The sequence below is a fragment of the Phodopus roborovskii genome, unplaced genomic scaffold (genome assembly GCF_943737965.1).
Source record: "Phodopus roborovskii unplaced genomic scaffold, PHOROB, whole genome shotgun sequence".
NCBI lineage: Eukaryota > Metazoa > Chordata > Mammalia > Rodentia > Cricetidae > Phodopus > Phodopus roborovskii.
The window spans coordinates 211202-226229 of NW_026125577.1; the positions used below are offsets into that span (position 1 = coordinate 211202).

At 42.0% G+C, this 15028-nt stretch overlaps 1 protein-coding gene across 1 annotated transcript in view; it reads right to left on the minus strand.

The window, feature by feature from the left end:
- Arhgef33 (Rho guanine nucleotide exchange factor 33) overlaps nucleotides 1–15028 on the minus strand; it is a 66930-nt gene continuing 51902 nt past the window's right edge. The window contains exons 14-16 of the mRNA XM_051177884.1: nucleotides 12508–13312; nucleotides 7206–7345; nucleotides 1–424 (exon numbers count right to left, since the gene is read on the minus strand). Of these exons, the coding sequence (XP_051033841.1) occupies nucleotides 295–424; nucleotides 7206–7345; nucleotides 12508–13312 (1075 nt within the window). The 3' untranslated portion in view covers nucleotides 1–294. The remainder of the gene's footprint in view (nucleotides 425–7205; nucleotides 7346–12507; nucleotides 13313–15028) is intronic.

Genomic DNA, 15028 nt, shown 5'->3' on the forward strand with positions numbered 1-15028 from the left:
TTTTGCTCTTACAAGCATTTATTTTCCTCCAAATTTATTATGTTTTTTCTGTAATGATGTGAAAAGTCTTCATTTCCCTTTTTCCAAGTGTTGAGGTTCATTAAGCCAAGTCTTAACCATAGACTAATCTTCATCTCTTCGATATCTTGTATGTTGATTTAGTTTCATATGTAAATATTTATATTAGTTTTCCTCAGGGATTTATACGGAATATATATATATATATATTCCTGCAGAGATATATACAAGCTTTTACCCTCCTCTTACCACTTGACAATACAACTGTAAATGTGTTTACACAGCTGTTCCTTGGTCAAGGTCATTTGCAAGAGCAAGTCGGTTTCTGAAGAAATCTTGTTTGGTGGGTGAAGGATCCATTGAGGGATTCTCATTAGTTTTTTCCCTGTATTCTGATCCACTGGACCTAAAATCTCAGCACACAGATAAAGTACAGGTTGATTTGGTTTTAATTGTTTTCAAATATTTTATCTATCCAAATTGTTTTGCATTTGTAAAACAGTTGCCTCCTAGATCTGGAATCATTTTTACTCCCCTGAATTTCAGAACTTAAGTATGTGTTTCTAAATTTTGCAGTGAACATACAGAATCTCTCTCTAGTGCTTCAAGAGAACAATTGTGACAACTGTATGTGTCAGTATAAGTTACCGTGTGAAAGCATTGTAACGGGAATAAAAGCTCAAAACTATTTTTAATTCAATTAAATAACTAGTCTGAAGATTATCAAGTCCCTTAAATTAAAATGGTTATCAAGGCCCTTGCTTAAATTTAGGCATTATATTACAAACTCTTGCTTCTGCTTGTTTTCATTCTTAAAGGACAGATTTATTAAAACCAACCAGAAATACGCTACATTTGGTAGAATGCAGAAATTAGTACAGTTATCTCAACCACACAAAGGAGCCCAAGACTAATCAATAGTCAACTCAGTCCATTTGAGTCCCCAGTCCAGGGTGCATTCTTCCTTTCTCCTGGTTAAACCAGTTGGGCAGTCCATTCCAGCTCTGTACCTTCCCCAGTCTGTTCATGTCAGAATCCCTAGAGGGAGGAGGCTTTCTAGACATAACCTCTCATACAACTAGCCTGGGCCCTCTCACTTAAACTTCGAGCTAGAATGTGTAAAACTAGCCTGCTACCCAAGAAACAGTGCCAGAAGTCCTTGTGTGGAATGTAGGAAGGTCATGCTCCAAAGCTTCTCAAATGAACAATTTCTCCAAATGCTACTTTCCCTCAACACATAGGCAAGATACCTGGCCTCTAGGTTCTTTCAATGTCATTGGGGTACTATCTTTGAGTCCTTATTTGTTTGGGAGGTTTTCATTGGTTATTTTATGGGAGAGTTGCTTTACTTTGTTCTGTTTTGGCAGTGCTGGAAATTGGCTCCAGGGCCCATTACACACAAGGCAAGTGTTCTACTGCTATATATCCCCAGCCCAAGTCCTTGCTATTACAAATTATTCTTACTAATATGAATCTATATTTACTGATCTTATTGGGAAGAATTCAGACATCCTTTTCTAGTATTCAAGTAAAAACACTGGATCTACAGAAAGACTAAAAATGTCTGCAAACCTAACGAATGAACTTGGTATCAAAAAAAGAAGCCATAGCTACCCAACATGCTTTTACTTCTGATTAGAAAGGAGTACTTTCCCACTGTATCCCAGTAGACAGAGGAAAATTACTCTGTCTCTCAGCTCTGGATACTCATGAGATAACACAGTACCTGGGACCAGCCTAAACTCCCTGAAAACTGGCTCACACCCTCCCTAAAACTCCAGGTTTGCTTTCAGCTCTGAGAACTCTTGCCTTCCTCCAGTTCAAATGATCCCTGGTTAGCACAGTTGTACCCCAGATGTTAGTAGGAGACATCTTGGCTATTAACTCATTGCCTCTCTTCCAGTATCTGGAAGCCTAGAAGGCCTTGGTTTTTTGGGCAGGAAGCAGGAGCAGGAAGCAGATTCAATTGTGGCTGCCTCTTCTCAGTTTTTCTCCCCCATGCCAACTTCTCAATAAAATAATTAATCTACACTTGAAACTTCATCTCACATTTTCCCTCTTACCTACCTACATCTGATCTCTCCAAAACCCAACACGTCACACTTGGAGGATCCCACATGCAACTGGAGTTTACCTGGAAATGGGAAAGCTTTGATGTCACCACCAGCCCCAAGGACCACAGAAATCTTCACCAGTTGTGTTCCCATTTCTGAAACAAATGCCAAAATCGCCCTGTCTAGTTTCCACAAACTCAGCTCAGATTTTTTTTTCTTTTTTAACTGCTCTTCTTACAAACTGTACCTCCCCTTTGTTTCCAGTTCAAATGTCTGCATTTCTGAATATTAACTACTAAGTAACTAGTGGCTAACTTATTAATCATTTTCAAAATCCAGAATTCTGCTATAGGAATGATTCAAAGCTCATTTTCATCTTTTAAAATACAATTTTAGCTGACTTTTATAATGTTCAACATACTATAGGTATACCTGGACTCTTCCAAGGGTGTGGGTGTAAATAGGTAGAAGGAAAAATCTGCAGAATCCAGGAGAAAGAGAAGTGTGTTTTCTTTTTATTCTCTTTCTGTAAAATACAGAAATGGCTTTTAAACACCCTATACCATCTTGGCAAGCTGCAGGGGATTTCTGAGCAGATACTAGAAGGACAGTTAGGAACTCTTTGTGAGGAGTGCAATGGCTGTCAATATATTCTGTCATCCAATCATTTGACAGAAAGGGGGAAACAACAGAATTGTTGCTAACCATCCTTCAAGTGACAGAGAAAAAGAAAAACCTTTGCTACAGATAAACCTGAAAAATTGGAGTTGAGGAATGGAGGTAAAATTCAGTGCCACATATGTCTCTGATGTGAAAGATTACCCTCCTTCACAAGGTTAGGGGATTCACATGAAGAGGGTAAGAGCATCTGTCCTATTTAGCTAATCAGTCAACCATGGCATTCACAGAGTGGTGAATATAGCTAGGCTACACTTACTTTGAACTATAAGCTCCAAATGGGCAGGAGCTATATTTCTTCTATTTGTTTTGTTCTGGGAAGAACCTAATACACTGAAGACACTTAAAAATAACTGATTACAGATGACCTGCTGAGAAGCATTCTCAACCAGAGTCAGGTAACCTAAATTTCTCGCCCTTTCAAGCATCCCTCTTGAATCTGCAAAGTACATAGGAAATTAAACGAGATATGATGGAACAGCAACAAGAGGGAAGGTGGGGCTAGGGTGGGTTTTAAGGAGGTAGAGAAAATGAGTGTAAAATGATGAACTAATTTTTAGAGTCCTGTCTTCAGCTTTTTGGACTGTCCCACACAGGAGACATATACAAAAACGCTGAGAAGACACCAAATCAAAGGACTCACCCTAGCCATATCAATGAACTCTGTGTTCAACTGGGAGAGCCTGACTCAATAAGAAGATGGACATGTGTCAAAAAGATGCTCATGTCAGCTTCAGGGGTCCATAAGCATCCACAAGTGTGCGTGTATGTATGAACTCATACACATATCCCCAGACACATATGGGCACACCTATACATAGACAGGCATACCTACTAAATAAACATACTAATAAAAATAAGTGTCAAATACATGGGCCCTGCACAAGTACCCCTGACCATGTGATGAAGAAAATAGAGGTTGATGCAACTCGTGGAGGGAGTAGGATGGCTGGAACAGAAATAATCATATAAATTATGACATACTAAAAGGAGAGAAATGGTGAAGAAATATGACCAGTTAGATGGTGTATTCATCTTCCACTACCCACAAAATTGATGCTAAAGGATGGAAGCACCATCTACAGGCCTCACCCTTACACTGCCTTACATGATCTCTTCCTCACTGCTATACCCCACCAAGAATACTCACTTATGCAAGTAAAAGGGTTATAAATAAAGATGAAAAAGCATCTGCCTCAGCTGTAACAACAGTTAGGTTTAAGTCTTTGACAGTGTCCATGTGTATTGAGGGGATAGTTTATCTTTCATCTTTCTTAGTTAAGCATTAGCCTTTCATATCAGGTCTGTTCCCTGGCTTCTAAGAATCACATTTAAAATGTGTAAAGTCATTTAACATTCTCAGACTTTAAGCCAGTAGACTTTGTTCTAACCAATTCTGCACAGCTTTCAGGGACCTATGACCTGGTGTCAGCCCAGGGCAAATGTGTCTGAGATGGAAACAATGAAAGGGTTACCCTTTTCCTCAAATATCATGGGCACTTTTTCAGAATATTTTTTTATGATGTCAACTTGACTCTGCCTTTTGAATCCTTGTGGGCATGAGCATTCGGCCCTCCCAGCCTCAGAGGGAAGAGAACCCTTTCTCGGGTTTTCTGTTGCATCTGGTTCCATGCCTAGCTTCATCCCGAAGCAGCATTCTGGGTGTGTGGGGCCACCAGCCAAACAAGCCCCTATGGAACAAAAAGTGTGTCAGTGTAGACAGAACTGAACCTCCAGAGGGCTATAGGGAAGGAAGGCAGTAAGCCCCAAACAGAACATGATTGGCTTTCCTAGGCCTGCCCATTTGGACCTACAAGACTAGGCTCTAGAGTGTCCAGTACCCAGGTTTAGCTACTTCAGGTCACTGGACTTGCTGCCAACTGACTTCCTGACACACAAAATGTCTTGACTTTTTCTATCTTCACCTCATTTTTTACAATAATCAAGGTTTAAGTCTTTAACAATCTCCATGTAGATTTTTCTAGAAGGAATAGTTTATCTTTCATCCTATACACTCCTGAGTTCAGAATGCAAGTTCCTATGGAATGGCTGAGACCATATTATTCATGATTCTTTATGTATGCCTGGAATTATGCAGACATACAAAAATCGTGGTTTTTACATTTAAAAATACAGGCCCTTCCATGCTATCCTGGGGCCTCCTTACCCTTTCTCTCTGCAATACCATACAAGAATGTGGTTGTTAACAGACTTTCCATGGTCTTTAGATGACAAACTCAGAAGATGTTATTTAAGTTGCTTCTTTAACCCTTACCACGTCCCTGAAGAGCTCCCTTAGTACAAAGCTGTAGTGGGAACTGCCTGCATGGTATTGACTGTACTAGACTAGACCTTCCAAGCCAGGAAAACAGGCCAGAGGAAGAATCATCTAAGTAGCTCTACTGTCACCTCCACGCAGATAATACTTCACAGTTTAAATACAAAAGACAGTGCCATTATTGTTGACAATAATATGACTGATGCAGACTTGTCTACATGAGAACTAAGAGAATCCACTGTCCTTCTCCCTAAGAAAAATACCCAAAATTGAAGGAGGACTGAAGACAATTAACCAGTGTGTATCTGGAGAGCACAAAGCAAGGCATCTGTACCAAAGTCTGTGGGGGCAGGGAGCTATAAAAAGATTGTATGGCTTTCTCTTTTGGGGACCTTTAAAATTACAGGCCCAACATCACATTCATCTACTTTGGGGTGATGAAGACAAGTGACTATTCAGACTGAGCTACAGTAAAGTCAGAGTATACTGAGTATACAGATAAAGCATATTGGAAAGGACTGGTGATCTCTTGAGCAACCTCTCACCCAGGGTAAGAATACCCCAGGCAGAACCGTCTAGCTTCTATTTCAGAGGACCCACACACTCGTAAGTCCACCAGGTCCAGGCAGGTGCATTTTTAGAGTGTTCCTCTTCCTCCTCACTTCTGCTGGTTCTGCTCTCTGGATAAAAAAGGGCAGATCTGTCCCCTATGTTTCATATAACTAATAGTCCATTTTGTTACATCTCTTTGATAAATAGTAATTTGTAAAGGAACCAGTGGTGGATATATTGCTGATTGGTAAGCAACAAATAATTACTTCTTTTGGGAATCTTATGACTTAAAAAAATATCCAAAAGACTCAAATAATGTGTGTCCTTAGACATTTGGAGTTCTTCAAAGGATTTAGAGTCTAAATCCCAAGTTTAAACTACCAAATTGTCTACTTCTTCCCACTCATGCCACTATCAGTTATAGACCAAGAAAAATATAAATCCCTAGAGAGGGATCAACAGTTCTTAAGCCTCAATCAGCCTCAATCAAATAAAATGACTTGAGGTCCAACACAGTCATGCATGCATTGGGTTGCCTAGCAAAACTGCAGGACACTGTAGGGCTGTGGTTAACTGCGGGGAAAGAGACAGACTGTAGGGCTGTGGTTAACTGTAGAACCACTGTTCTTCTTTCCTCCTCCTCCTCCTTCTAGTAACAACAGGCAAGGACCAACAATCAGATATCCACTGATCTCAGCACCACCCTCCCAGTGGAGGAGAATTATAGACAAATCATTAAAAAAAAAAAAAAGAAAGAAAGCCAACTGAAGGCTTTCCCCTCTTCCTCCATCACCAAGACCAGTAACTCCACCTTCAAGGAGAAAGTGGTTTCCCAGTAAGTCTCCAAAGGCAACAATAACATCTTCATTTAATGTTTCCAATAATTCGAATATAGACTTGAGGATGAAAAACAACTTACAATGATTTTTAATAAGAGCAAGTAAATAGCAAGGTGGTCTCCCTAGAGGAAGGTAGGCCTGAGGGCCTTCAGAGGGAGAAACAGCAGCTACCCAGGTAGGCAAGGGGTGGGCTGCTGAATCATGTGCTGGTCAAATGTTAAGAGTCATCTCTCTCTTCCTTACATTTATGTTGGAACCTGACCCTACCTTCTAAGCTGCAACATGGTGCTGGACAAAAACAAGATTTAGAAAGACCAAGGAGGGAAACTTCTTTTGTTTCCTGTCTAATATGGACACTAAAAGTTTTCACTAGGACCTGAGCCAAATCCATTCATTCAGGGAAAACCCTGACAAATACCAACACTAATTTTTTTTAGAGTCAGTATGCTGAGGCCCATGAGGGCAGAAGCTGACATGCCCTCATCATGTTCCACATATGGGAGGTCCTGACTGAACACCCAGCTCCCATAAAGAATCCCTCTCAGCCTATTTGCCAGGGCACCCTCTCTGCTACTTCTTTCGGGACACAATTCTGGGAATGAAGAGGAAGAATTTTAAGAAGTGACTAGGGGAGCTGAATTTGCTTCTGCTCAGAAGTTGGGTACAAACACTGAACTTGAAACAGTTGTGTGAGACCAGGCTACTTAGTAATTAATACTGTTAAAACCTCAGATTTCTGCCAAAGGGAAATGAGTTACAACACTGTTTCATCTCAGGGCTACTCACTTCTTTTTAAAGAGCTTGCGGAAAGAGCTGCGAAAGCCCCCTTTCTGGTCTTGCCTGGGAGTTTGATCGCTGAAAGAAGTCTGTTCACTCTCTCTTTCTTCCTTTGGACAGAATCGGGTGGCATCCTCTAAGTGCATCTCCTGAAAATACACACACAAAAAAAGGCACTTTTTTTACTCTTTTCCAGAAATTATATACCCTGGCTGTGGGATAGTTCTTTAGCTTTGCCACCTGCCTCTCCTACTCCCTTGACTATCTATGGCTTTCTAGTCCCAGCAAAAACATGCCTAGGGTGATGAAATGAGCAGGTGGAAAAAGGAACATTGTTCGAGTGCAAGTCTTTCTACAAATGAAGGCAGTCCACAGCAGAATACAATAATAAAGATAAGTAAATAAAGGAAGTGAGCTACCAATACAAAGTATAGACTGTATGGTTGATAGCATAGCTCTGCATGCACAGGCGCATGCTACACAAACCTGGGACAAGAGTTCAATTCCTGGAACCCACATAGAGGTGGAAGGAGAAAGTAGACCCCACAAGTTGCTCTCTGTCCTTGTTTGCTTTCTATTGCTGTGATAAATAAAGGTCATGACCCAAAAGCAGCTTCGGAAAGAAAGGGCTTATTTTATCTCACACAGGTAACAGGGCAGGAACTCAAGAGCCAAGAACTGAAGTATAAACAAACCATGGACAAACTTTACCTACTGGCTTATTCTCCACCTGACTGGTGGCATGACCCATGGACCTATCACCCTACCACCATTACCAAAGAGGACTGGGCCCTCCTCTATCACTATTACTCTATTACTAATCATGAAAATGCCCCTACAGACCTGGATACAGCCATCGGACACAGGCATTTTCCCAGCTGAGCTTTCTCTTTACAATTGACTCTTATTTCTGTCAAGCTGACAAAAACCTAATCAGGGCATTTCCTGACCTTGATATGATTGCCATGGCACACACAATTAACAATGAATATATTCTTCTTTTATGTGTATGGGTGTTTTGCCTGGTTGTATGTCTATGTACCATGTATATGCTTGATACCCATGGAAGCCAGAGGAAGGCAATAAAACTCCCAAAAACTAGAGTTACAAAGAGTTGTGAGCCACCATGTGGTTGCCCTAGAAGCACAGCCAGTGCTTTTAACCACTGAGCCATCTCTATAGCCACCATAAGTATAGAAAATAAACTTTGTGCTAGCAACAACTGTGTCTTGCTGAAAATAAGCCAATGCTTGAACCCTGATATCTCTTTCTACAAAATAAAAAAAAAACTCAATATTAAGGGGTTTTTATTACTGTTGTCTGTTTTACTTTTAAGAGAAACAGAGATCAACAGGATGCTACCAACAATGTAAACATAATTTTAAAGTCCTGTTCCCAAATCTGTATTTCAGTGGAAAGTAGTTTTTTTTTAAAGAGGTCAGACCTGTTGAGAATTATCTAACTGGTGTGTCTAAACTTTGCTTTCATTCTACTTATATTAACTTGGCTCATGTTTAGAGTTCATTAAAAATAAAGATACTTTTATGCACTTGTTTATTTTCAAATGTAAAATGTTACCATGTACACAATATTTATTATTTTCTTAATGTATATTTGATGTTTGGCCTACTTGTATGTCTGTGTGAGGGAGTTGGATCAACTGGAACCTGAGTTACAGACAATTATGAGCTGTCATGTGGGTGCTAGGGATTGAACCTGGGTTCCCTGGAAGATCAGCCAATGTTCTTAACTGCTAAGCCATCTCTCCAGCCCATGTGCAAACATACTTAAGTGCATATAAAAATATGTGTTGGGTATGAACACAAACTTACTTAAATATTCTACATGAACAGAATATTTACTTCAAGGTGACTGTGATTTAAAAACAATCCTAAAGCAGCTGCCTGCATGACCCTAAGAAGTGAAAACAGGAAACACACTGGCAGTGCCCTGCAGGTCCCAATGAGTGACTGCCTGCTTGCTCGGAGAGGAGCAAAGCATGGGCAAGAGGCTTTTCTAGGAAATGTCTAAATCTGGGTTTGCAAACATCATTCAGGGTTGTAGTAGCCACCCTGGAAAGTCTGAAATGCTGCTGAGAAGAGCAGAATCTTGGTGGTTTAGTGCAATGTTTCTCACAGTATGCTCCTGGTATCCTAGGACCATCTACACTTGCTTTTATTAAAAAACACAGATCCTTAAGCCTCAAGTCTCTGAGGCACAATCTCTAGCCTATATGTAATTGTTGTGTATACTTAGATAGAAAACCAGGGGTTTCAGGTAAGCTTCTGCCCAATGCACTTCTCTGTTTATAGCAAACGCCTAACTAGAAATCCTAAATAGTAATTTCTGATTCAATAGGTCTTGCTATAGTTTCTGGGTTGATAAAATTTATAAAATACGTTTTGGGAGGTACCTGTGGAGACTAAAGCAAGGCTATAGCGCTGGCCAAAATACCTGCTCAATGATAAAACATCCATACTTAGAATTTCAGAACTCACAGGAGGGAGCCTGGTTTTGCCTCCTTATCAACTGTGGCCCCTTCATTAAAGTAGTCTTTAACTAGGATTCATGCCAAATCCTCCCTTCAGGGAAACTATAAATTCTTTAAGGAATATCTGTCTGTGGAACCATGGTCTTAATATCATCTTTCATCAGTATAGCATTTCATACTTTACAAAGCATACTCTGAAACTACCTTGTTTGGTCTGATCTTCACAACCCTATGAGGTAATTCACCATTTAGAAATTATGATCACATGTATTAATTGGGATGGGGGATGGCTTCACATGCCAGGGCACATGTGTAGGTCAGAGGACAACTTGCAGGAATCAGTTCTCCTTACAACATGTAGTTTCTGGGGGTGGAATGCAAGTCCTCAGGCATGGTGACAAGTGCCTCTATCTACTGAGCCATTTCACTAGCAAAATTTTTACTGGTTTGTTTTTGTTTTGTTTGGTTGGTTGGTGTGTGTGTGTGTGTGTGTGTGTGTGAGAGAGAGAGAGAGAGAGAGAGAGAGAGAGAGAGAGAGAGAGAGAATATGAGTGTTCAGGACATAGGTGCCAGAGAGACTTTGTGGAAGTCAGAAGCAACTCCTGAGCAGTTGGTTCTCCCCTGTCATCTTGTGTGATCTGGGCCAAAATCAGGTCAGCAGTTTTACTGGCTGAGCCATCTTGCTGCCCACTAGATGTCTTATTTTTTTATATCAGTGTTCCTCCATATATGTCAGGCAGCATGTGCATGCCTGATGCCCACAAAAACAAGAAGTGGATGTCAGATCCACTAGAACTGGAGTTATAAACCGTTGAGAGCTGCCATATGGGTGCTGGGAATTGAACCTGGGTCCACTGGAAGAGCAGAAAATGCTCTTAAGCACTGATCCATCTCTCCAGCTCCCTACATATCTTATTTTCATAAATAAGAAAACTGGAGGTATAGGGAAGTCATGTGAATTGTCCAAAGATGGCAACTATTTGATAGCAGAGCCTGGGTTAGAAACTAGAGTTCCAACACACTGTCTTCTTTGTTGGATCTCAATAAAAACACTAAAACTGGCTTTGGGTCATCTGTTCACAGGTAAACTGAAGCTGAATAGTTTGGCTCACCCTGACAACTAAAAACTGACCCCTTTCAGGATACAGTTTCACAGGGTTATCTTGTGCAACTACAGTCCCAATTCTATCCCCACCTTAAATACACACACACACACACACACACACACACACACCACGCATGTGTTACATTTACATTCATAAACATGTATGTCCACACACACACAGCCCCTTCTCTCCTGAACTCTTCCTTGGTGTCTCTTGACCTAATTCGTCTTCCCATGTTAAGAAATGCTACTATATTGTTATTGCTATGAGGTACATCTGGTAAACAGCCAAATATATCATTTATTGTTTGCTTCTCAAGTATATTTGTTATTTCTGATCAATATTTCCCCAGGCAATTATTCCAGTTTTCAAAAACTTCACACATGAATTAGGGCAAAAAAAAAAAAAAAAAAAAAAAACCTCACATTTTTATGAACATTCTTTGATGTAAGCGTCTGCCCATGCCAGTTTAAACTGATATTGTAAATTCCCTTTTATTTCCCCTTTTAACAAACTTTCAAGATTACCTAGAATTGATTTGTCTCAGAAACTTTACCCAATAGGATTGTTTAAGATTTGGAGTTGAGAAATCAGAGCCGGAAGAAAAATTCGACTCATGAAGAATGTCAGTGGTTTTGCTAGACTACAGTATTGGGGTGTTCGATTCCTGGAACCCAGGTAGGCAGCAAACTCCAGGGCTTGCCATGGTCTGTTCCCTCCTGTTTCTGGAACTTTCTTTCCACCTTTCCCAGCATGCCAAAGGAAAAGCTACCCAGGGATTCTACACCCAAGAAGTCCTTTCCTTTTAAGCTTCACTACCTTGCTCTTCCCCCAGTAGCTTCTAAGCAGCTTTTAAAATTAATTCAGATAATCCATGTACCTAGAATGCATTCTCTAACATCATCACCCCAAGAGGTTTTAGATATCCCTACTCTGTGCCCCTAGTTCATCCTTATAATTCTGTGTACTAAGCCTATGAGACATTCTGGACTGTTTATTTCTGAAGCAGGAACAGTGTTGGCTGGAAAATTAAATGAGTCTGTAACCATCAACATGATCCACTCTCTTGATAATGAAAGTAACAGCACAGATGAGAGCTATGGTGTTAATAAGCTTAATTAATTGTTTCTATCACATTGAAACCGTGTGTGTTGCCTGCCTCTTGGTGGTTAGGGTTGGAACATACTTTTAAATACACCAAGGCCTGTAGACACCAAGGACAGGCAGCAACATGTCTCAACATTCATCGAAGCTAAAGGTGCATTTGAGTCAATACAGCCTTTTTTTTAAGAAAGCAAGCAAAAATACTCTTTGCAACAAACTTCGTGGTCGATACAGATACAAAGAAAGATTAACTAGAGGTGGCTAGCACACAATGCTCAGTATTGTGTACATTTGGACCAGGAGGTGCACCGAGCAGGCTGTGCAGCCCTTAAGTAAGAATTTTGTTTACTCTGTATATACATCTGTCCCTCCCTCTTGGTGTGTCTGTGAGCATGTCTGTGCACTGATGTGTTGTTTCTCTCCCTGCCCTTGTGCTGTTGGTGTGGTACCGCCCTGCCACTAGCGCTCGAAGGCCACCAAGACCAGGGCCTATCATCACGCGTGTGCGGGCTCCGCCTCTGCCTCCTCCCTCCCCACCAAGGGAACCGGGGCTGGCCCTGAGATCTAGGCCTGGGGCGCCGCGGCGGGCTTCGGCTCGGTTTTACTTTACCCTCCTTACTTCCAAATAGGTCTGTTTTTCGCTTTGAGACCTCTGTTGGGGGAAGAAGGTCCGCGGCGCCCCACGGGAGGCGGCGGTGGCGGGGCCGTGCGGGGCAGCAACGCGCTCGACCTTGAGTGGCGCGCGGCCACCGCTGCTGCTGCGCGTGCTGTAGAGCCGCGGGGCCACGCCCTCGGCGGGCGGCGTGCGGGGGAACTCCTTGAGCGAGCGGCTCAGCGGCTTGGCCTTGCTGTGCGCCTGCGCCTGCACCGCCTCCAGCTTGTAGGCGCTGCTGCTGCTCGCTGGCGACGTAGCGCTCTTGGGCAGCTGCTGCAGCGCGTGCTCAGGCCGCTCGGCCTCCATGGCGAAGCTGACGGGCCTCAGGAAGCAGATGTCCAAGCTGGACTCGGAGGAGGCGGGCGAGCAGTTGTCGAAGAGGGCTGGCGCCTGGAAGGGCTCCTCGTTGTAAGGTGCGGGCAGCGCGAAGATCTCTCCTCCATACTCGAACTCCTCATAGCTCGCGGGCACAAAGCCGCGTGCATCTGGTAGGAGTTCGGGCTGGCCACGCAGCGAGCGCTCCACGTTGCCCAGCGGCTCAGCTGGGGACGGCTCGAAATCCATCTCTGGGATGGCCTGCAACGGCCCCGTGAGTGCCTTCACATCCTGCTCGGCTGTGCAGAACTGTGCTGGGGCCAGTAGGCTCTCAGGCCTGTCATGCTTTCTGCCCTCCATCTCCCAGTCCCCCGGCTTCCCGGGCTGCATGCTCTCCATGAGGCTTTGCTGCTGTTGGCCTTTCTTCGCTGGGGGCATCAAATGTCTTTAAAGGAGAAACAATACAAGAAAGAAGATCAAATAGTGTTGAGCTCTCTCCAAGCGAATAGTACGCGGCCAACTCCTCTCCTCCCTTCCCAAGTGCCTTCGTGGATAACCTATCAAGCTCCACAAACTAGGGGAAGATCTCTCAAGAATCCCTAGACCCCCCTGAAGGAGTGGAAACAGCAGCCAGGAAAGTCACTGAGATATCAGATGGCTGACAGACAAAGGCTGACATTATCACTGGCCTGATGGAAGCTCCAAGCCTCCCTGCCACCAGGCAACTCCCAAGATAACCCTTTAGTTTCTCACCCTTTGCTGTGGCAGTCACATACAGAATCCTGGACAATGAACTTGATACAGCCTCTAGATCTTGACACATAAACAGCTGTTTTCTGAAATAAACTGTTGAACTATGGATAGTAATAAAGAAACTTGGTTTTTTTCGAGACAGAGAGTAGTCCTGGCTGTCCTGGTACTCACTCTATAGACCAGGCTAGCCTAAAAGTCATGTACCACCACCACCTGGCTAAATTTGGGCCCTTAGCAAGAACACTATACACTTTGTTGTTTTCATTTTTTTTGTTTGTTTTTGAGGATTAACTCAAATGTGTAAAATTTGCATTTCTGTAGTAAACTTTTTTAAAAATATTCGTGGCTGTAAAACATCTTGATTGATGTTAAACCCATAAAACATTAATTCAGCTCTTCTCTGCGGAGTAATGTACAGCTCAGAAGAGAGCCCTCACTACAACCCAACGATGATGCAAAGATAGTCAAGATACAGAAACTGGGCTCTTTTATGCGATGAAGTTGAAACAAAATATTGCAAAATTGTTTTACTAAACAACTGTTAAAAAAAATACCAGACAAATGATGGGAGATGCCATTCTGTAAATATGTTTCTCACACTGATAAATGAATAAAGCACTGTTGGCCAATAGGAAAGCAAGATAGGCAGGACTAGGAGATAAGGAGGATTCGAGAAAGTAGTAGGGAGGAGTCAACACAGAGAGACTGGAGAGAGCAGAGCACTGGCCCTCTCTCCAGTAATATGAGACCATGTGGAAATACTTAGATTAATAGAAATGGGTTAATCATTAAGACAGAGCTAGCCGATAAGAAATTAGTACCTAGCCAACAGCATTATACCAAATACAGAGTCTCTGTGTGTTAATTGGGGCTGGCGGGGCAGTGGGACCAGACCAGCTGGAAAACTACTCGAAACAGACAAATACTGAAGATTCAAGCCAGCAAGATTGCTCAGCTTGAAAGGGTAGTTGCCACCAGCATGAAGAACCGAGTTTCATCTCTGGGACTTGCACAGTCCTTCAAATTGTCTTCTGACATCCACACCTGTGTTGTTGCATGCATGCACACCTACCTAACACATACAGACACGTATATATACACACAAAAAAAACCAATGTAATTAGAAAATAAAAATAAAGATCCATACATAACTTCTTAGTACTAAATAAAAAAAGGTATGGATTTTTCATTTTAACTTAATGAAAATACTAAATACAAAGATTTTCCTAAATATGTTTATTCCCAGCTAGTGATGTAAATGGATTCCAATGTGATTCCACCACTTGTGGCAGCACAAGTAACATCATCTTGTTGCATAAGATCTCAAATCTATTTTGGAAGAAAGTGAGATATGATTAAATATGTAAATATAAATATTTGGCTAAATATGAAGATGCTGCTTCATGGT